Source organism: Vanessa cardui, chromosome 18 (genome assembly GCF_905220365.1).
Source record: "Vanessa cardui chromosome 18, ilVanCard2.1, whole genome shotgun sequence".
NCBI classification, from domain to species: Eukaryota; Metazoa; Arthropoda; class Insecta; order Lepidoptera; family Nymphalidae; genus Vanessa; species Vanessa cardui.
The window spans coordinates 8,600,259-8,625,100 of NC_061140.1; the positions used below are offsets into that span (position 1 = coordinate 8,600,259).

Genomic DNA, 24,842 nt, shown 5'->3' on the forward strand with positions numbered 1-24,842 from the left:
GAATCGCGCGACGAATAGCGTCGAATGGCGCGATAGGGAGCTATTTCTATTGGTTGTGTAAATCGGCAGTAATCGGTTTTATTTTCATTCCATTGCATTTTTCGATGCTACATCTAATTTGTGTCGTACTATACTTATGTACATTTTGCACCATACATTTAAATGTTCTATATGGTACAAACAAAGCTATCTGCAAATATTGGTTATATACAAAAACCTGTTCAGTTAGGGCTCCAATTTAAGGAATACATTAGCATTATGACGTCACGAGTAATCTTATTTGCAATTCCAAATTGTTTTATCTGTAGCAGTTTTTGTTTACTGTCATATGTATTCTGTATGTTGTTGTAATAAAAACAAATGTGATAATAGTTTTACGCTTACGAATTGTACCAGAGAAACAGAAGCGCACAAGTCTGTCGATGTACGCGTCCCATGAATGAATGAATGAGAAGGGAAGTGACTGAATGACTTTGTGTCAGATAAACTTAATTTAAGGTTGCGTTTTTCTTAATACTCTGAGTAAGCATCGATTAACATATTAAAAATTAAAATGAATTTTATATTCATTGTATTTTTTCGTATTGCAACACATAATCGTTTTGCACGTTCTCTCAAACGATAAAATAAAATAGAGTGCATATTTTAAAACTGTCAAGGGGACAGACTAATTTCGACTCGAATTAATAAAACGTAGTTCTAATTCCGCAGCGTTGACGAATAATATTGTTTCACTCGAAGGAATTCTCAAGATTATGATCGATTATTTTCGTCGTGTTTTCACCGTTGTGAAAAATGCTCGAGACGTTTTGTCGACTGTGGCGTATCGCGATCAAACGAAACAGCTGCCTTATCCACAGACATATAAAAGTGGAATTAATCAAGGTTGATAGTGATGTGAACAGGCGAAACTTAATTCATTTATTTTCGTTGCTTTTGATGTGAATTTACACAAAAGTTTAACGGTCTTACCGCAGCATGATTATGATTTATTTGAAAAAATTTCAAATTTAGAATTTAGCGTTCTATTCTTCATTGTTTTCGTCATAATTATTTTAGATCATATTAAGAACAGTATGGTTCCAATTGTGTTCCATTTTAAATATGACATTTACTGTGACTTTTGTGACCTCTTGAACCAGTCTACTAGTAGGTAGTATATTAACTACTATTAAGCATTCGCGGCTTTGCTTGCGTTTTAGGGTATTGGTTGTCATGTGTTATTTATGTGCTATGTGCTTTTTTGGAGTTCAAGTTTGTTTCATACCAAATTTTATCAAATTCGGTTTAGCGGTTTGGTCGAGAAAGAGCAACAGACAGACAGTCAGACTGAGTTACTTTCACATTTATAATATTATAGTATAGATTAGTATAGATATTAAACGGTTGAATTACTATACTATATGTTATTAGATATTATAATACCCGATGATAATGAGTCTGTAATGGCAATTATAAGGTATTTAAGTGGCGTGAGTTACATAACAAGTACCTCATTAAAATAAATATAATAACAATGTCCTAACTTTCACTTAAAAATAATGTTTACCAATATATCTAGAAATATAATAGTTTAACATTAATTTTGATTTTTCAATTTTTAGAATAAAAACTTTTTATAATTCTTGTGACACTACATGCTTCGTTCTAAATTAAAAAAAAAAAAAAACAATAACATCACTAGCATAGAAGTGCGAGTTACGTCTGTATTTTCATTCGCATTCGATTGTAATCTTAAAGATTATTAATAAATCACAGCAGCCGCCCGAGATTTTTCTGATGAAATTGTCTCGCCTACGTTGAGATATCTATAAATATATTTTATAGCGGCTTAAACGTTTCTTTTGTTTCAGCACCAATAAAACTAGTTTATTAGCGTACGACGCGTTTTGATCCACGGTTATGTTATTAACAATTTACATTTCATTCATGAACAGATTCATTCATTATTTTAACGCCTTTATGACGTAAATAGACTAAAAAGATTGGCTAAAAAATAGATATTCGGAAAGAGAAAATCTATGTATTTATTACATTATTTATTGAGGAGTATTAGCAGTCAGTACACTTACAAATATTATAGGTACATAAAAACATATACTACTTAATATAAAGTGTGCCATTCTTTAAGACGGCCATAACATGCATTTAAAGATACAATAATACGGTATACCGGTATATATTTTTTACTAAAATAAATTTACAATTCTATACTATTTAGACTTAATGGTTCATTGTCACACACAATGAATTAATAACCGAATCAAAGAGATTGAATATAATAATTATATTGTGATGCAAATAATAAGAATATAATAAAGTGAAAAAGTAGAAAACAAAAAGTAGGACTGGATATCATTCAAGCTACTTACCTTTACTTGAAGACGAATTATATTCTCAAAATAAACAGATTTTATATTTCAAACTGAAATTTGGAATGGTGGGATATCACACGGAAATACCAGCATCATTGCTACATTCATTGATCGGTAAATTTAATAACGACTGATTACTGACCGTACTCTTTTACAGTACACGTTAATACAAAAAAAAACAAGCGATGCGATTATTAAAAGCTAATTATAAAATAACAAATATATTGTAAACTAGAATTAGAATATGGCATTAAATCATTCTAATTCTAATAAATACTTTTTGATAAGTTCCGACGCTGTAAACGCCGGCCCATCAAGTTCTGCCTTTTCGTTTTACGTCCGAAGCGTTTTGCATATTTTTAATGTTCATTAATAAAAGTCAATATGGGCCGTGACCGAGTAAGATAAACTTTGATTAATCGAGATGTGAATGATGAGATGAATTAGCGAGATATAACCTCGAAATAATGATTTACAAGCCTTGTTATTATTTTTTTTATTTTAAGTAATTATTCGGTCATTCGGCTGTAATCGTTTAATCAAGTCTTTAGAAATGAGTTCTCATATTATAAAAAAAAGTTAACGATTTTACGATTTATTTTTGTTTTATGAAGATAATAATAGAAATGGATAATTAAATTTAAATAGACCCTTTCAATTATTTTCTGTTATTATATTTAAGTGATTGGATTAAAAGGAATTTAGGGCTGTAAAATCGTAACCATTGGTCAATGACCGGAATTATGAACGAAATTTAATTCGCGCCAAAAAGCATTGTTCAATATACGCGCGTGTTTAATCGATTATGTTTAGGTATCGAATTCGACTCCAGTCGAGACTTAATTGATGTTTGAAAATCGAACCCTTTATTCCTTTTTATTAATTTTTTCGTCTTTTGCACGAATTTTAGTATTAAAACATTTACGATTATTTGATTATGGTTATGTTATCTATATTTTGAATACGACATTAATAATTGAAGCAATAAAATCAGCATTCATTGTTATTCCGAGAATATCATGCAATAAAAAGCTGGGAGGGGGAGTGTGACCGCATTATAATACTAAAAACATGGCCCGACGATTCTTTCCTCACCAATTTGTATGAGGCTATTGTTGTCCGTCTGTCCATCCGCATCAAATACCCTCATAAATCATATTCGTCATAAATTCGATACGAGCTACAATGAAAGATCTGTTCTTATTTAAATTTCGAATTCGTGTGTGACATTTCTTTTTTTTAATAACATTTAATAAATGACTCTTTATGAAAGAGCTTTTCAAGTTTCTAGACCGATTTTATGATCTTTTCGAACGGTTTCATTCAAATATGGAACTACATAATGCATACAGTTGTACAATTGTTAATTATTAAATGAAACAATGTTGCGTGAAACCTTTGTGATGTTTAGAATGAGCTATTTGAACACGGACCACCTTTCTCTGTTACCGAATTAGCAAAAATAAAGGGTGGTTTTCTCTTTTGAAGCAATTACAGCGTATTATAGAGTCGAATCACAAATTGCGCTCTAGCTATTGTTGCTGCCGGCCCCACACATCACGCCTTGTTTATGCGACAGGCACGTACGTCTTACTTTGTCGCCGCGACATCTGCTCCACGTAGAATCATGCCTGTGACCCTTATTTCAAAGACTTAGAGGTCAAAAGCCGTAGTAAATCTAATAGTTATGACTTATGACAGACGATCGACTTATTCTAACTATACGTATGCAAGTGATTTAATTATTCGTGTGACATGTTTAATATAGCTGTCTGAACATTATTGTTATTTTATCTAGTAAGCAAAGATTGTACTTTTTCGTATGTTCATTTACAAACAAGTCATTATATCATCGCGGAGGTTCGTCAAAGATGACCAATTTGTTATCAAGTAGAAACAAATACGTGGCCACCAACACTGTAACCACTGTACACGGAATCCAATCTTATGTCATTCAATAAAGGGTTTAGTTTACAACAAATATTATCTGACAAAAAAGTGATAAGTCCTTTGTAATCTCTCTGACGCCACGAAGGTTTACTCCCAGTTAATTGCTTTGAAATGTGTTTTTTTTCGACGTCGGGTAAATGTTTTATTGTATGTACCTTGTCTACCTGAATTGGAGACAGCGATACGATTGAAAAGCTTAGAATTTTCGAGAATGACTCATTTGCCAATACTATGTACCGTACGATTTGATAGGGCAGGAATTTAATCTTTGTTATGCTTTAGATAACAATTATTGTAGATATAGTCAGCCATTCGTCAGTTTATTATTTATTTTTTAATCCTATAGTGTCTATTGCTGCAATAAATTATTCCTTTTATTAAAATAAACCTTCGTCTCAATAATAAAAAACAATAGCTAGCAGACCTGGCTTAACACAGGGAAGATTAAAGATCTTGTATATATCTATTGGTCCTCCTCAAAAATCATGATAAAATTTAAGACAATATACACGATATCCAGATGACTTATTCATCTTTACCTTTCTCATGAATCACTTCGTCTATAAGTGAAAAGTGAATAAAAATTGGTTTGGTAGTTCAGACACAGTAGAAGACATTATTTCATAATACCTATGTATTGATACGCGTTAACATAAAAGATAAGTTGTTTAATATTTAACAGATTATATAAAATCAGCAAATGTTTTAAATGTTTAATTGTCAGATGATAAGGATTATCAGTCGATATTACATACGCAGTTAATGTTTTCTAAGCGTTCCCACTCGACAGTTACAAAGTATAATACGAGGCAGAAAGAGTGGACCCAACAAAGGGCTATTCTGGAAATGTCAACAACAAGGCATGAGGAAATGGGGATAATGCACTGATTTGCAACATTGTCGTAACACTACAATAGTTAAATAATATTGAAAAAATACAGCCATTGAAAAACCACAAACAAATAATTAAGGCAATTTTGAATCGTTTTTACGTTTACCGTATTGCTTCTGCTATCGCTTCATTAAATTTTATCAAAATCGAGTCATCTATTATATATTGTCATTTATTCGGGCTCTCAGTAATTCTTTCGGCTAAAATTATTCTATTGTATAAAAATACTGAAATTAACTTTGTTGCTTGTATCTAAGTATTTGTTCACGAAGGCGCGCCCCTCCTCGTTAAATCATAATCGGCGCGCATTAGTATGAGTGACGCTCGGGTTTACATAATGTCTTAGTGTGCGTAACGCTACCAAGAGTAACGATAGCAAAAAAATACGAAATGTACTGTATTAATTAAAACGCTTATAATTTAATAAATAACTCACCTATGGCAACCGACTACAATAAATAGATAAAAGTTACAATTGTGTTGTTGCATATTATGAAGCACACATCTCAATATTTAAGTAATAAATGCATTTTAATTATATTAAGGGAATCAGTCAAAGTCACGACTCGGTCCGATAAGTCGGTGTTTCATGTCTATATCGATCGTGATCCGAGTGCAATTTTCTCTCTCACTAGATGGCGTTTCGCGGAAGCAGCGTGGATCGTCACGCGGCGCCCGCGCACCATTGCTATGTAATTTATTGCTTATTTAGAGGTAATTGCACCCTTGCCGCCCCCTCTAAATGTTTCTAGCGTGCAACTTATTCGTTTACCAATTTAAAGGCGTAAGTGTTATAAAGGCTTTTTAAGAAATAAATATTTAAAGCACTGAAGGCATTTTGATTTGAATTTTCTGTCATATCAAAATTTCTTACATAAATAGTTTTGGTTTTAACAAATAACACGCGTGAAACCGCAATGAAAAAGCTGTGATATAATGTGAAATAGTTTATCTAAATGTATCGAATGTACAAATAAAACCAACATTATTATATAAACTCGTGTACATAAATTTACAAACGAAAAATCTATAGAAATAGAAATGTTGTAATCGTCTAAATTCAGTATAGTAGTACATCAGAGGTCAGTACGTTCAAGTAGAGCGTTTATATCGGCTGTGAAACCCGATATCAACATTACAGAACATTGGCGAACGCATTAATTAATTAATAATTACACAGCACGTCTGCGCAGAATTACTTATATAAAACACAGTGTTTACATATGAGAAATTAATTTAATATGTACCGTCGAAGAAAAGGTTCGTCACCTTAAGATCTATTTTCGTGTTCTCAGTATGAGCGATAATCTGCTTTACTGATCGAGAATGACATATTGGGTAGCAATGATTCGATGTTTAGATTCAAAAGGTACCAAGAGCTTAAGGCTTGATAAAGGAATTAATTTGAAAACTGACGAAGGTTTCCTTACTCTGACTGTACAAATCGTGAACGCGTGTAAGATGCAAGCAGTTTTTCCTTAATCCCAAAGTCATTATCACCGTATCAAAAGAAAAGTAATGTATATCAAGATACACTTAGAAAGACATGAGTGAAGGCAATATAAGTTTTTTAAATGAACTCAAACGGAGTCAGGGGCATACGAGTATGTTGTTATTAATAATGAACGTCAAAGTAATCTTTAAGATTGCGAAGTACGATTCCAAGTAATCAAAGCGAGTCAGTCTGCTCCAATTAAGTAATTATTCTTTATTAAATGCAATTACACCGACAGCCATTTAGAAATATCAAAGTGGTAATAATCAAATGCATAGCTGCATAAAAACAATTTAAAAATATCACATTCGTACTAGCTGAACCCGCAGCTTCACTCGCACTAAATTTTATGAAACTTTACCTTAATTTTCTATAATCGAGTGACATAAAAAGCCCATGGCGTTCTCCAGAATTGAAACCATCTTAAAATCGAATTTTAGAGTCGAGATGGCCCAGAACGCGTGCATCTTAACCGATGATTGCGGGTTCGAACGCAGGCAAGCATCGCTGATTCATGTGCTTAATTAGTCTTTATAATTCATCTCGTGCTCAGCGGTGAAGGAAATCGTGAGGAAACCTGCATGTGACAAATTTCATAGAAATTCTGCCACATGTGTATTCCACCAACCCGCATAGGAACAGCGTGGTGGAATATGTTCCAAACCCTCATCTCAAATGGAGAGGAGGCCTTTAGCCCAGCAGTGGGAATTTACAGGCTGTTGTTGTTGTAAAATCGAATTTCATCTAAATCAGTAGGTACAGCAGCTTAAACGTAGAGTTAACAGACCGAGTGTCTTAGCGTCAATCAAGCACTGCAACCATAATTAAATATTTATGAGACACTTTTGGTTAATATTTGGTGACTTAAAAATCCAACAAACTTTCCACTTACATGAAGTTAAATTAAAGTTCGTAAAAGAAAGCTAAGTTAATTATAAACGAATCCTGCGGTTACATGTTAGAGTCAGACCCAGTGGCCTATTTAAATATCAACAAATGATCTCCTGGGCGAGCTATAAATAAATCGGTCGCGATTAGTATTCTCTCATTAATCATCCGGGGCTCTGTCACAACATGTCCACACAGTCTCTGATCTTCGCGCCATTCAGACTTTCCCAACTCTTTTGATAATGGTACCAACTTAATTGCTTTTAAAATAACTATTTTTCTCTTACACTAGAAAGTTAAATTGATTCTGACCGTATAAATCGTCAATCTGAGTATAAAACAAAGTCTCTTACCGTTGTCCCTATGTAAGCTTAGATCTTTATAATTACACAATTAAAGCGTTTCTCATCATCGTCATCATCAATTCAAAAGGTTTATATGTGTAATACATGAACAATTTAGTAGAGAAATACTAATAATTTTTAAGTTTCTAAAGTGATGTTGTAAAAAACACTTTCTGTAGTATAATCTAGTATCAGATTTGTTGCTGATATTTATATAAATTAATTACTAAAACCTTATAAATTTTAACCTTTTATTGCTAAAATTGTAGGTTAACTACAAATCCAGGTATAATCTTACACGTAATTACTAAGAAAAAATAAAAGAAAAACTAAAAATTTATAAATACATACTGTCCAGCAGTGGGATAACGGTCTGTTATAAGGTTTTCTCTACTTTTGTAAGGCTCGTATTGATTCCAACACATCTAAGCTCGTGGATGGATAACTAACACGTGTCAAAATTGAAGCCGAAACATGCAGGTTTCGTTCCTGAATAATACGTTCATTTCAAACGACTTTGTTGAATAATAATAGTTATTTTTAATTGGAAAATTTTATAACAGGTAAATAATCAAAGACAATGAATGAATGATTTCCATTTAGTTTTAAAACACAATCAATAAACAGATCAAAATACGCACATAAAACGGCACTCTCTGAAGCGACAAATTGAAATTCTTGCGCTATTTATATTATTAGAAGAATAATATACATGTCCAAAACTATTTCACAAAACATGTAATTAATTTTCATTTATTGTAATAATGGCAAACGAAGGCTGTTTATTATTGGATGTTAAGATTGGCGAGTTTCCAGTTCGTGGTCATTGTTAAGATCATCGGAACATATTCCGCGATTATATAAATCAATATTTATTTTTTGAAACCAAATTATTTTAAAACTTTTCACGATGTTTAAACAACTTCGATTGCAGTCATTTTATTTTAGTATAGAGTTGTAGGTTAGATGGATATAAAATATGTAGGTTGATTTTTCCGGTATTCATTTAAAAATCGTTGATTTATTGACAAAAAAACTTAAGCGACAACTGTCTTCATAGGATTTGTTTTCTTATTCATTCAGTATTTAGCAAGCAATTCCATTGAATGCGAGATTTATGCGATGAAATTTGTAATTAAAGGATGTTACATAATTTATAATGTTTATATTTTAATTCACAACACCTTAGCCTTTGTTCCACGCACCGTTCCGAGCTGATTTACACAGCTCTTTGATCATAGCGCACAGCCGTTACATTTGTTTCGCCGGAATGATATTAATCAAATACATTTATTGCGGTCGTATTCGAAATTAACTACTGTATATTAAATACTCGGTTCTTAGAAGTGGCTATCAAATATTTCCTACATTAAACCCGTTTCTGTTCTTTCCATAACTTCGCTCGTTTTATGATAAATGCGTTATCATATATTTGGACTCAAGCCAGTTTATGACATTAATGGTATGTTCAAATTATTTTGTCATAGGATATATGTTTGACGCGCAATGTTGATTTGATTCTTAATTCGTCTGGATGTACGATAATATTAATGCGTGTGTTTTATTAAAACAAATAACGGAGGCAATCAAAGAATCCAGCCGGCAAACAAGAAGATGCGGTATCTCCCGCGACGTCTGTCAAATTAGCATCACAAACGAAAATAGCGTCATTCTAATTATTTTGATGACTCAACCGAAATACAATTAATCTTACCGCTTCTGTGAACTGTCTGAATGATGGACGGTCTAAAATATCGTCGCATTTCGCGATAAATAAACTTGTGAGTCGAATATCGAATTTCGATTCCATCGGTGCTGCGTATCAAAGATTTTATACGCGTCTTAGGAGACGGTAGCGGAGCGCAGAGCCGGCTCGGACGGCGAACGCTGTGCTAATTTAACTCGAGGTACTAATACCCAAACCAACTGATGGCGTTTCATTCATTTCATCATTTTGAAATGTAACTAAATCTATTAAAGCTGGAAGCTATTGTCCGATAATTTTTTTTTAAATTATTTTGACAGATGGCGTTTGACAGTTCGTTTGAGTTCGATGGATTCTTTTTTTAAATTCTATGTGTCAATTAATGTATCTTACACACTAATACAGTTATCAATCTGATTGTGTGTGTGATGAGTTAGAGAGTATAGATTGTTTTTTTTTTCTTTTTGCCTGTTAGTGAAATGAACCTATGATGCCTAGAATTCGTTGAAATATGGCTATTTCTAGTGGACAGCGGAAATCATATGTCGGATCCCGATTCCCAATGGGAGATCGTCCAATGTAATTGTATTACATTCGATCGGGTTCCACTGATTGGTAAGCTGAAACGGCGGATGTTAAAGGAAGTCTTATTATTAATGAACGTTGCAAACGAATTTATACCCTTTCTTTTAATTGATAAGAATTTTATTGCAGTGACAAAAAAAAAATCAATAATTTAAAAACAAATTATCAATAGGTGCGTATATATTAAAATTAACAAATTTCTATTTATATCTAAAATCAAAACAATGAACTGCGTCTAATATAAATTACGCAAGAGTTTTAAATACAATTTACGTAAGTATTGTTTTCCTACTTAGTCGTATGTTATCAATCAAACTGAAAACATTGGATTAAAAATGTTAATGATATCATCGATCCCTTAAATCTTTGTTCTGGATATAGCAATGATACATATAAAAACAAACTTGGAAAAAAGCTATTTTCACCGTCTGTTGTTATCAAACGAAAGTTTGTTTTTGCATAAATCGTATTGCAAAATACTGGAGTGTGTCTATGGAATGAGAACACGAAAATAGATCTTAAGGTGACGAACCTTTTCTTACCCCGACTGTCCATACTAATAGAAAAATGATAATAATATTAGCACGCTAATTGCTTAATAAAGATTCGGCCACTTTATATTGTTCGCGTTTATAAAGCAATGCTACTTAAAGTGCGTACAGCAAAGCGACCGCGTCTGCGTCGCGTCTAGCGTCATTCCAATCGTAAATCACTCCCCAAGAAATTAGAAACACGGCTGAACTTCGTACAATAAAACCTTTATAACCTCGGATCTAAATCCCATAAAAATATTATTTCGAGTGGTTTTAATCCCGCCCTGGTTTTACGACGGTGTAAAACTTGATTAATAACTTGCGATGCATTTGTTAAAGGTCGTACAATGTTGCATTGACCCATTTACGTATCAAGTTCACGATATTTTGGCGAGACTTCCAGACGTAACAATCTTTGCTTCAATTATAACAAATATGTAAATTAAAAAAATAAAAACTTTAATTATGTCATTGTTTTACTGGAAGTTACATTATAACTCTACTTGAGATATTTCGTGTGATGTAATACATCTAGCTAAGTATGATTCTTTAATTCTTTGTTCGCGTTTTAGAATTGGAGCGTCGTCAACGTCAAATACTGATGATGTCTTCGTTCGGAATTTATTTTATTTCTTATATATTTCATTATTCGCGTTTCCGTCGACGTTGGCTAGACGTACGTCTGCGTTTGTCACGTTCTCTTTCGATTTGTCACATGATTTTTAACAGTATCAAATTTGGCAGACGACACGAAAATAGTTCTATTTTATGTAATTCAAAGTTCAACACTAGATGCACCAAATCCGTCAGTCAAACAGAATAAAAGAACGTTCCGAATCAACTTCTACTAAAAAAACAATAAACTATTTTTAGGTTATTAAAATTCGATCGTCCGTCTTAAGATTTATTTTAAAATAAGAACGATAACTAGTGATGTAACACTATTCTCATCGAGTAAGTTAATTGGCTGTCGTACTTTTATAGCAACATCCTTAGTCATCAGATGTTTCGATTAATACGAACGTCGATATCAAGAATGGAATGCCACACGTAATAATTCTCGTTATGAATCGAATTTATTCATTGGGCACATATATTTTATTGTTGTGCCGGCGTGCCGTCCTCGCCGCGGGGCCCTATAAAATTATACGAATAAATAAGGCTGCGATCGACTTGTAATTAAAAACACAACTTATTAATAGCAGATTAAAGCCGTCGACTTTCGCGCCTCGATACGATTGCCGCGACCGTTTATCATTTGTATTATTATTATAGCAAGGATTCGGATACTAGTTGAATGAATGATATATTAACGCATTGGAATTGATTTTTTTTAAAGTACAACACTGATTCTTGGCAATGGTACCAAATATTGAGCCATTATAAAACATGTCTTGCAGATACTTTTTGGGATAATAGTGAAATTATTTTATATGTTTGTCGTAGTATAAAATGAAGTTCTTTTAGAATTGCACTTACAACGTATTGGATGTAACAATACCGAGACTATTTTTCATATATCTTCGTTAATAAGCTTCATCTCGGCTGATGGCGTCGATATTTATGGCATAGTCCAATAATGGTTGAATTACAGTTCGAATGTAACCTCGGGCTCTCGTATCGTGTATCCTTACTAAGCATTATATTAAATTGTAACTCACGAACCTTGCGAAGGCATAAAAATATACTAATAAACCATTAAAATATTTTAATTTTATCAATTGCTTGGATTCGTCATACACGAGTATCATTGGAACAAATAAACTCGATAAAATACGAATAATAAGAAGAAAAAAATATATCTACCAATTAACATTTTTAAACAAATTGTAATTACTGGTTATATACATTTTTTCTTTTTTTTTTTTAAATATATTTAACGTAAATGCAGCTATTTATAAAACATTTATTTAAGTATTATTGTTAAGATATTTGATTTATTTGTCGTAATACGAAAAACAGACGTTAAACTTTACGATGTGAATTCAAGAACGCGCAGAGTATCAACAAAAGTAACTGCTTCCAAAACAACAAAATACGAGGCGAGAAGAGAACAATAAACCGGTTGATTTATTTTAATAAAGTAATTTATGGCCACCAGCAAATTGGTCTCGTGACGGGCCGGCTTATCGAGTAACGAAATGCGATAAAATCCTTGTCGATATTCCGATAAACGCACATTATTAATGGTCAACTTATTGTGTGTCGTAATGAGTATCGACTGCTTTCACAACTAATCGTATGAAGCGATTCCGAGTCGAACGTTTATTATGAACACCGATACTCGTATTCGATTCGATTGATTAACATATATTAACAAACACGTAATAAAATAGAAAATTTTGAAAATGAAAACAAACAAAAATACATCGATTCTCTCGAGTCGATGTTTCATCGAATAATCGTAATCGAGTATAACTGATAAGTCATCTCGGTCGTAAATCGGGAACGCGTCCATAACTCGCGCGGCTTAATTACGAATAAATAAATAAATAATTGAATGTGAGCGGCCGCGGGCCTAATCGATCGTATCCGAGTTCGAGGTGCTAACAAGGGCCCGCCAGCTATCTTGGACTTTCGATTCCGTGTCGAAATGAGATCAAATATTCGCTACTGCAAATAATGCATATTTTTCGTCATCCAACCGCGATAGATTATTTTGCGAGAGGCGTCCATTTTTATCAGATATTTACCTACAGAAACATATTAAAATAAATGGTTTTAAAAAAATGTATACAACCTATTTTGATGTTTTCTCTTAAGCCGTTGTTCATATTTTTTTACCATCTTAATACAAGAAACGGTTTATGTAATAGGTATATGACAGTATAGTATTTCTCAATCGGTTATAACAGCAACGCTTATGACAGCTTTTCGTTGAACGAAATCGATACGATAGATTCCAAAGATAGTCGCGTCCGCGGAAGATCATTGTTCTTAACTTTTTTCTCGGACGATTGACGCGTATCCATTTCCTAAAACCAAGAATAGTACCACCTCCAGTTCGCTATGAAATAAAGGGCATCACTCGTCGACCGACGGCCATCGAAATATACACAGGAGACGTCACAGATTGCCGCTCGTTAGATGGTAATTAGCTCACGGATCACTCGACGCGGTCTATTTAAATAGAGGAAAAATAATTTATATCCGATGGATTTTGGCCGGTGACTAGATATGTTATTCGCAAAAAATATTCAATCTAATTCTCAGGTGGCTGAGATATTTTAAGTGAACTGCCTGTAATTATTGCACTGCTCGGCTAAGGCCTTATTTTTGAAGTTTGGTGTTTATTCCATGGTGCTTCATCGGCTTAGAGTATTATTTCTCAAGATTCTTCACGATGTTTTTCTTTACCGCTAAATGTAACTTGAATTAATTATACTCAAAGTTTATTCCAATATCTAATAAGATATATTTAATTAAGGTAGTACTTATAAGAGTCGAATGTAAATCATATATTGGTTAACACTCATAACTAATGACGTCCAATAAGATTTATATTAAATCATCATACAATCATACTTAAGTGTGCAATTATTAAATTAATTTGTTATTGTAACTTACGTTTTATGGGAAAATATCTCAATAATAATTATAACTGATCCTATTTAATAAACGATTGAATTGTCTAATTAACTTAAATAATAATATAATCAATTAATCAAATCAATCAATAACCATAAATTATGATTTGGAAAATTCCATAGAACACTATACATTTTCTGTATATAATTTCAGAAGGTTTTTTAGTATTTTAAATTTATTTGTCTATTAATGAATAATAGGAATAAATAGTAATTAGACTATATTTCAAATACTCGCTTGATTGAAAGCTGTATCCAGGTCAGGGAAGGTGATGGATGAGGCTAAATTACCTTTCCACCCCCCTTCCCCTCCCCACGTTAACGAGCTATAGCCAAAAGATTATTTATAATAGCGATGACAGCACTTCCGACTTATACTTCTGATGTAGAGATAGGATTGAATCTTAGAACTATTCTGATGATTGTTCGTAGCTTTCTCTGATTTATAAAAATAAATACACCATGCTAACTAAAAGGTTATTTATAATTAAATTTAAGTTAAATACTTTAAATTGGAAATGTAAATATAACACTGTCTATCTTTGTGTAAAGTTTAACCAAGCTACTCAACCAATTTTGATGAAATTTAATTCGTAATAATGGAACACCAATGAAAAACCATAGATGATTAAATAAGTACTTTCTCTTAATAGAAGATATGGTAGCAATAGTTAATCAAACATGGTTTAAACTGGTCCATAATTTATTTTGGCACAAATACCAAATTCAGAATTTTCAAATGTTGGAATAATTTCCTGAATCCGAAACAGGAGGCCGTTACCCAACAGTTATGTAACTTAATAATAACACGACTTCAAATATACCTATTCTTGTTTAAATTTAGAAACTTATCCGCGTCTGTATAAGGCTTTTAGTTTCGCAAATATAATATGTCTTTCATTTCCTTGGTCAGTATCTAAGTAGGCGCCGGATATTCGTTATCTTATAAGGAGGTATTATCTCATCCGCGACACACAATTATGTACATTTCCCACGGATGTCACGGCGCCCAATTGTTTTATGGAGCCTTTTGATATTCTTTATTACATTTACAATTGCTAAAAGTTTTGTAAAACAATATTAGAAATATTTATTTTAAGAAATTAAGTAGTGAGTTCCATTACTTTTCCTGTTCACAAATTAGAATAAAGCGTATTATCTACTATTACAACACAAGATTATATATATGATAAAAATATCCAAGCTAATGACATAATTCAGGCACGCTATTTTATAAAGATATCATTAATCATTTATTGAATATATTGTATCATAAATGACTTTAAGTAGTAGGCGTTGTCATTTTACCCTTAATACCCGCCCTGAGTTAGGGCGGAACCTTCCGAAAAACTTCTGTCTGATAAAAACCTATACTATAATTTGAAACAAGCGTACAATTTTAAAAAAGAGATCGCAATTTAACTGAAGCATAAGTATAAATCTCTTAACTCTTTCAAATTTAAAAGGTATAACTTTGATATAATTATAATAATGACATTTAAAACATCAATACTACCTAGTTATTTAACTGAATAATAAATATAGGTACATATAACTAACCTAACTCGTAATCATATCAGTAGAGGTGATCACAGCGGAAGCGACGATATTGAATTAACGATACCTCCGAACACTATCGAACAAACGAACAAACGAGATCTCTTTCTTGATTAATTCGAAACAGAATTGGACTCTAATTCGATTTTAAATGTCAATAGTTCAAAACGTGTAGAGAATGCTATATCTCGAATCGAAATATTATACAAGCCAGGAAATATCGTGTACCAGTTAAATTGGATTAGCTTCGAACGCAATAGTGACTCTCTTTGGAATGAATTAAGTTACTGTATCATCGTTTCTTAATAGAAATTACTACTTGGAATGTTCCTTGATGAAGACATATTATGAATCTGTTGCTTATTGAAGCTATCATTTTTTTTTTAATTTTTCTGCTCCGCCTCCCGTAAGCTTGCTCCAGTGTCGCTTAAATGTTCTATAACATCATATGCTACCGCAAAGCATATATTTAGTAGTGTTGTTTTCTGGTTTGAAGGTTCAGTAAGCTAGTGCAACATCAGTAGTGATTATTAGTGATGAAGTTATAGTTATAATATCTTACGGCATGAGCGGCATGACTGTCTATGTGATTTATCATCAGGCCTATTGGCATCTTCTTAACTTTCATACCTTTATAAATTTAATAGTTAAGTTAATTAATAAATTTACTCCTATTGTATATGTTAAAAAAAAAGAAATTCTTCGACCTCATATAATAATAGCTACCTAGGTATGATGATGATCTTGTTCTGACCGATTTCGTCCAGGCAGATAAATTTCAAAAGAAAATCCAACTAGTCACCTAGATTTTAGGCGCTGGATCAAAAGCTTTACTTGATTTCTAGATCACGTATAATTTTCCGATGAAAAAATTCAATTACTTTATATCTGTGAAATTCGTGTTTGAATCCAAAACCTATGTATACAGTCCTAATATAGACAATATAGTACCTATAGATAGATTAACAAGGATTAAAACCGAAATGACGAGACGTTGAAATGAAAAAACTCATTATATATGTCACACAATGCATCTCGAAGCGTAAATCAAACGTGATGCGCGTCCATTGTTAAGCTAGAAAGTATATAAGTATGTACATAAATATTATTTATGAGTAAATCTCCAATTGACCCTTTCGTTTACCTTTCTCGCGCGGAGTGTGACACTGTCTTCGGTCCGTTTATGCTAATGGTGCATTGTGACAGCCTCTTCATTTGTTCTATCTCAGAGACTGCTATTGTCATCTTGCCCTTTGACTCCATTGTCTGTTTTTTTTCTTACGCGATGGATTATTTTATTTCCGTTATGTTATAACGCTTTGTTGTCTCGTGTTACTCATTAAATTGAATCTAGGGATTTTTTTTTCTTTTGTCAATGATTTTATTGTTATGACATATATTTTTTATAATAATAATATTATGATATATGAATATGTTGTAAATGTCCAATTGCGACAAAAGATTTCTAGTAGCTATGACGTTGCCTCAGTGTAGGTTGGAGGATATCAAGTAGGTTTCCTTATGATGATTTCCTTCTGCATTTAGAATGGAATTAGTCAAAATGAAACACGAACGTATTTTAAAAGTACTTTCTTATTTGTAAACTACGATTGTAAACCCACGTGCACACTTTATATTCAACTGTAGGGTCATTTCGGTTTTTATTTCATAATTTTTTTTTGTATTGATGTAAAGTTAATATAATCAATTTTTATGATTTCATTTGGCCCTGAAGATATAAATATATTTTCTTTTAATACCAAAGTGACGATTCAAATCAGCTTTGTCACGACCGGCTCGTTACGTATTGTGTTTCAGATTGTCATTCAAATGAGTGATAGGCGAGGCCCTAAACGCGGTGGCAGTGACTGTCTCGACACCTTTAACCAAGAAAACAATGATCATAAGTTACACATTAAATACTTCATAACCATACATTTTAGAATTAATCATAAATTTTTTTTTTACTAACTTGTAATAAATACTTTTTTAACCTGAGTACTAACTGCTTAGTTATAATTAGTATTACAACAAATATTTCCATCAGAAGGTTTTGTATAGCTTAATGTTTGTGTAAAAAGAAAGTAAGATATTCTAAAAACAATAAGCATACTCCTTTATTATAATATATAGAATAAAAATAAACAATTGCCATTAATAAAAAAGAAGAAAAAAGCTATATCTGTAGGTATTAACAATGTACAATGGCGATTAGCAACATTGTATTTGTAACAAAATAAATGATAAAGAAAATTAAAGGTTTGCGATGTTATTTTACGATTCCTGTAAGCGACAAACGATGGTCATAAAAATAAGTAGAGTCAGGCAGATATGTTATTATAACAATGCATAGACGGAAAGCGAAGGAAAGCCTTGAATGCATCTATTAAAATGTTTTTTGTAACTGCTTATATTAAGTCCATACGAAATAAAGCCTGCAGATTCTGCATACGTAGTGTATATCATTTATTTGTAATTTAAATTTAAAATAAATAATATAAATGTATTGTTTTGTTTTTGTCGATTTCTGCTTAGTTCTCTTCGGTAGAATTCATATTTCGAACCAGTTTAACTGACACGATCTGTTAATGACTACTCGTAGCACACTATATCTCGTTTTTAATTGATTTTAAGACCCTTGCACGTATAATTACCATATAATACATAATTAATATGGCAAATGCTGTTAAACTTTTCTTTCAAATCGTAATTACTAAGCTGAGTTGCGACTTTGTAACGTGCGTGGACTCGTTTCGACCGTCAATTTTCTCCGCACGTATAAAAACGTAAACTGACTTCGTTTATAATAAATAACATTTGTAATCGTTCAGGAAAATTAACCATCATTCTAAATACTGAAAAAATATTCAATATTTCGTTTTAAAAGTTCATATGGTAATGTAATTATTTAACAATTAATTCGGAATGGTACAGATAAAATGATTGGTAATTTTTTTCAGATGTATAGCTTCTGGTAAAGTGACGTCAGATCGTACGATTGCCTAGTTTCTCTTTGAACTTTGTCGACGTTTACGTGTAGCGATAGTTGCCACCATCATTTCAAGGATTCCATTGTTGCATTCATCGCAATGATCCGCCGCAGTTGCGTCGCCTTTAGCCGCATCCGACATTTCCATTGTTGCAATTTTATTGCGGTGTTACCGTCCCCGCTGAAGTCGTAAAGCACGGAACAGCCTTCGATACTATCCACCACGATCCGCTGCGGAGTAGATGGGATCCGCGACCGCAGGATGCGTATTATAGCGAACCGAAGCCACCGCAACAGCGATTTTCATTCGTTTCTAATAAATTGATACGAGGCGCGGTGCGACGGCTCTCGAGGCACGGGATTGGTCGAGGCGTACCCCGAGGTTCGATACTCGGGCCCCGGTTGTAAATCAACTTTACAACCTTTAATTACAGATATTTGCCGTCTTATGCGAGTGTAAGGGATATCGGAGGGCTGTGCTCGCGAAAATATCGCATAATAATGGGTATTGACCTGTAATGGCTCGCCTGTAGGTACTATCGGCCGCCTTTGTCTTGATTGTTGGAGCGAGAGGATATTCTTTTCTGAATGATTGCCAATTACATCGAATGGCCTCCTGAATTCCACTAAGCGATACAATACTTAAATATTGCGCGCGGTTTTGATTTGCGTCCGTATAAATGATTTATGCGTTATTAAGGTTTGAATGATGCGACGTTTAAACGATGTTTTTTTTGTTTTGTATTTTACTGGAGTAAGATCTTGAATTATTTGAGAATTTCGACGTCGATCGTTCATTATTAATCACGAGTTCGGTACTACAGTCGCGATATAACTGTCAGTTTCCCGAGTGATTCTAATAAGAAAGTGTTATTGTGCGCGCGCGCAGTTCGCCACAATGTTGCACCGGATAGGGCGGCCGCCATTTTAATGTCTCTCAGACGGAATTACGCTGGATTGTTCTCAACTTTACTGCTCCCCTCATGATTGATCGTTGTATCCTCGGCCTTATGTCATTTTCGAACCGTATCTCTCGGAATTTGTACTACAGGCAATAAATACATTTTGAGTTATGATAAGTTTGTTGGATTGCTAAATACGAAACCTTTATCGATAAACTATGGTTTTTAACAAAATAAAAACTACACAGCATCGCAAGATAATGCTATACGCATCTAATTCCAGTCCCACTGTTGGGAAATGGCTTCATAACGCGAAGATTCTGCGCCTATTTCTCCAATGAGTTTTGATGGACGAATCAAAATAAGAAAGATTATATATGACATTTAATTATCTAATTAATATATGTAACTTTATCTATTTGGATGTGATTTAATACATTAATTTTAAATGAAAAATGAATACCCACTCAAGTTCTAAAAGTGTGGAAATTAACACTAGAGCGATCGTATTTCTAAATTAAAACTTCACTTGGGCCCGCAATAAATTCTTCCGCTCATAAACTCGTAACGACTGTCTAAACAGGGGCTAGCTGTCGTTTACAACCTTAATACACGAACAAATTATATTACACACTCGTAATTATCATATATCAGCGCGTTTTGTCTTTAACGTTATTCAAATTTGATTAAACGATTGTCTATAAAGATTTTTTCAAATCGAATTCAATGCGTCGCTTTAATTGTTCAAGTTACATCCGTCGCACTATATCTAACGTACATATATCTGAAATCGTAAATATTTTACAACCGCATCGGCGTTAGTTCCTTGCTATTCGCATTTCGAACATGTGTGAGTCTATTTCAGATGTGATTTATAATTTTGAACTATATAATAATTAATTCCATCAATATCACGCGTTGTCCGATCTCTCGATCGCAGTATAGGAATAATTTTGATCGTTTACTATATTGAAAACTTATAATAACAGCGTGAATGTAGGCGCGTTACGAGCACAGGCGAATAATTGAGATTGATCGAGTCGTGAATCGAGAGGGGCGGCGCAATCAAAAGCGTATCAAGCCAATGAACGGCCGGCGACGACTCTCGGTGGCTCGCGATTGGCCGATCGCAGGGTTGAGGCATAAAGGGCCTTGATACAGCTCTCGATAAGAGGTAGGCGTTGAATTTCGATTCGATCGGTTATACATCGTGTCGTCGAAAGCGAGAGCCATCTGATAGGCCAAACGACTTACCTAGATGAAACATTAGCAAATTACATCCTCCTTTTCGTCATTCCTATTACATTTTAACTTTAAGGAGCTTAGTTTAAACATAAAAACGTATCATGACTTTTATCCGGTTATAAAATGCAACCGCAATGTATATTTATGCGACGTTACACTCAAAGGAGATTAGGGAGCAAATCATTCGTTATTTACAATCCTTTATCAACATTCGGGGGCGTTAAGAGTTCACGATTTACGACAGTCGCGAGTTTTGCTCACAAAAGGCTCAGCCTCTCTAAGAGACATCGAGTGCTAATAAATATCGAGCGAGGTGAGAATAATCGATGCGAATGCAACACTGTAACTATTGCGGTATCGAGAAAGGATTCATTCTATTCGAAGCCTCATAAAACGTTGGTCCATAAAGTGAAATTCATAATACATATTTAGCATAAGGTTTCGTAGGAAAAGCAATAATTTGTCACAATTGGGCACGATTAGATCGGCTCTGTCGGCGATTGGACATACGTCGTAAATTACCGGTTAACCGACGAAGTTGCGTGTGACTTTGTGGAGTGTGTGTATTGTGCGATGCTTGGATTTTGTTTGCGGTAGGGTTATTCAAATAGCAAGTGCACGGTGCTGGGCGCACGCGCATCGAATCGCGCGTTTTCCGCCGGGGAAGGCGGTTAGTGGAAATCGTTATTGGGGTGATTGCTTTCATAAACAATAGGTTTTGTCCACGTTTTCTTGGAACTCTCTCGTTATTTAGATGGATAATGGAGGTTCGGTTTTATGTGATAGAATTACTTCTGCATTTATTTTGTACAAGTTATTACTTATATGCCTTTGGAAACGATTTAAGAAATAATATAAAAAACAACCTTGTTTTAAGATAAACCTTTTGATGAAGAAAATACCTACCACCAACATATAGATACATAGGTAGGTATATGCTATTTAATGATAAAATCGGTTCCTCTTTAGTTGACACATTTTATGCAATACGAAATTATATACTGTACTACTTCGAAGCTAACCTGTCTGAGAGACACGCAAATCTTGACAAACAGTGCAAGCTATCGGAGTTATTTATAAAATCAAAAACATACAAGTACCTACATGTATGTAATAAAAATACGACATTGATATTTTGAGCAATAAACTATCCAAATAACTATCCTAATAACCGAAGGTAAATCATCTTAATATAATCTGGTAGCTTCACTTAATTGTAAAATGACGATTCAAAAGTGCTTGTCTTGTGTCAAGCGTACTTGAATAAAATTTATTTTGATTTGATTTGATTTGATCAATGTGTAAAGTCAATTAATAAAATGGTACTTTATATATTTATTTTACGTATTATCTGATATCGGAATAATAAGTATTAAAATAAAGTTACTCGCACTTTTCAGATCTACCTACAAAGAGGTGATATAGCCTACCGCTTATTTACAACGTTAATAAGTGTGAGAACCGTTGAATGTGCAACGGCTTTAAGTATTAGCTTTTACAAACACTTAAATCGTCACTTTACAAATATATTATGTCCGGTCTATGTGAATCGAATACCATACCCGTTCGAATATAGCTAGCTATATCTTTAAAACAACCAATAGATATATAATTTAGGCAGGTATTAGTTGATTAATTAAGTCATCTTAACATTTACTTAGATTAGAAGTAAATACGAAATATTGAAATAAAATAATCGGATGGGGAATTTGGTTATTTATTTATATTACAATTATTCAAATATTGACATAACAAATTATTACATGTACTTACCTTCAAGGTATTCAGTAGGTACAACAAGTGGTTTAATCGCAAAGCAGCGATCATTTCCAGTCAACCTTTGGGCTATGGAGAAACTAATTAGTTTAGTCTGTAGAGTGTTGGTATATGTAGGGTGGGCACAATAAAAAATAAATGAACAGTGACTTTCTTTGAGTATACTAGGTGTTCTATGCTCTATTATAAAAACAAACCTGTAACCCTAATATTTTTAATTTTAAATTTGTTAACTTCAATCAAAAAAAAACTGCTTCGTCATAAATTACCAATTAATCTAGTAACACAAACGACAAATACAATAAAGTGTTAATGTAAGCACATATAATGAAGTTTACAATTCCTTCTTTTATTTATAACTCTCAAACATTTGCCGTGAAACGAATAAAATGAACGCGTCCTAAATACAAATAAGTTACGCTTCATTTGCTCCAATTTTAGCGCATCACGTTGTGCTTAAACATAAGCACAGCAATTAATCTCTGAACGGGTGACGTTTGGAAACCCATCAGTCGCTGCCCCCTCCCCCCCCGGCGCCCGCTCCCACCCCGGAGTAACCAGGGGAATGATTAACTGTAGACAGGAAGACGGATTGACAAATAGTCTGTTGGTATTTGCTAATGCCTTCAGTTCATCAATAAACGATCCGAGGTCGTAATGTTTTATTGACGCGAATTGTTCGTTTTACAGCGCATCATCTCGCACTTTTTTCCTAATTGCATTTTAAACTGACAAAATAAAATAAATAAATATGTAATATTTTGGATTTATACTGTATGTGTTTAAGAAGATATTTTTCTACAAACGTATGGTTCTTCCGCTGCAACAAGTTATAACAAGCCTTGTTTATATACGCATTAAACAAGCGACGTTGTTTGTTCTCCCATCAATCGTACGGAATGCGTTAAATATGCGGTACTTACACAACGCAACGCCGAGAGACGTGTTGTCTATTTTTCGTCACGCCATTACGCTTACCGCCGAATTACAGTAAATCAACTCGCGAACAATCGCCGGTTTCCGCGGGCCACACCGGCTGCGCTAAATCCGTCCGCAACGCGTCGTAAACGAGCGATCTGACGCGCTCGCGCCGACATAAATCATCGATCGCGCGATGCGTTGCGATTTAACATGCTAGCGACTTTACTGCCCTTACGTTTCGCTGTAAAGGGTTTAACTACTCTAAATAGAGCGCTCGTTTATGGCTCTTCGATAACTCGGTTATGCTCTTTTTGTCGCTTGCATGGATACTGAATATGTACTGGACTATGTTTTAAAATATTACTAACTTACTGATTGTGACTCACAATACTTTATATTATAATATTAAAGCCTTTGGGTTTCCCACTGCTGAGCTCCTCTCCCTTTTGAGGAGAAGGTTTTGGAACATATTCCACCACGCTGTACGAATGCAGGTTGGTGGAATACACATGTGGTGAGGTTTCCTCACGATGTTTTCTTTCAACGCTGAGAACGAGATGAATTATAAACACAAAACAAGGACTAGATTATTCAGTGGCGTTTGCCTGGTTCTAACCACTAACCTCGCCTCTCTAAAAAAGAAATGCTCGAAAATTAAACTGAAATCGTATTTAAAATAGCCTTCTTGGCTTTTTATATTTACATGTATTCATTGTCTTATCTCTATTGTTGCAGGTACTCCAATCAACCGACTTCCTATAATGGCGAAGTCCGTTCTCGATCTATACGAGCTCTACAACCTGGTGATAGCCCGCGGCGGTCTCGTGGAGGTCATCAACAAAAAGCTCTGGCAAGAAATCATCAAGGGTCTGCGACTGCCTTCCTCTATCACCTCGGCCGCCTTCACCTTACGCACACAGTAAGAAATTAACTTAATCACTAACTTACTTATAAACGTCGTCTGGGGTTTTTGTGAAAAACGAATTTATCTCATTCGTACATTATTGATTCTCCATTGGAAAGATAAAGGCAGCCTTATTTATCTAAGCACGGCGATAAAGTATTTATTGAAGTAGAAGGCAAGATTAAAAGAAAATG

The 24,842-nt window shown here is 33.7% G+C and overlaps 1 protein-coding gene across 5 annotated transcripts in view; it reads left to right on the forward strand.

Moving 5' to 3' along the window:
- Positions 1-24,842, forward strand: part of LOC124537592 (protein dead ringer-like) — a 115,327-nt gene that overhangs the window by 84,905 nt on the left and 5,580 nt on the right. For all 5 annotated transcript variants that reach the window (XM_047114465.1, XM_047114470.1, XM_047114467.1 and 2 more), the window contains one exon: positions 24,480-24,663. In XM_047114465.1, the coding sequence (XP_046970421.1) occupies positions 24,480-24,663 (184 nt within the window). The remainder of the gene's footprint in view (positions 1-24,479; positions 24,664-24,842) is intronic.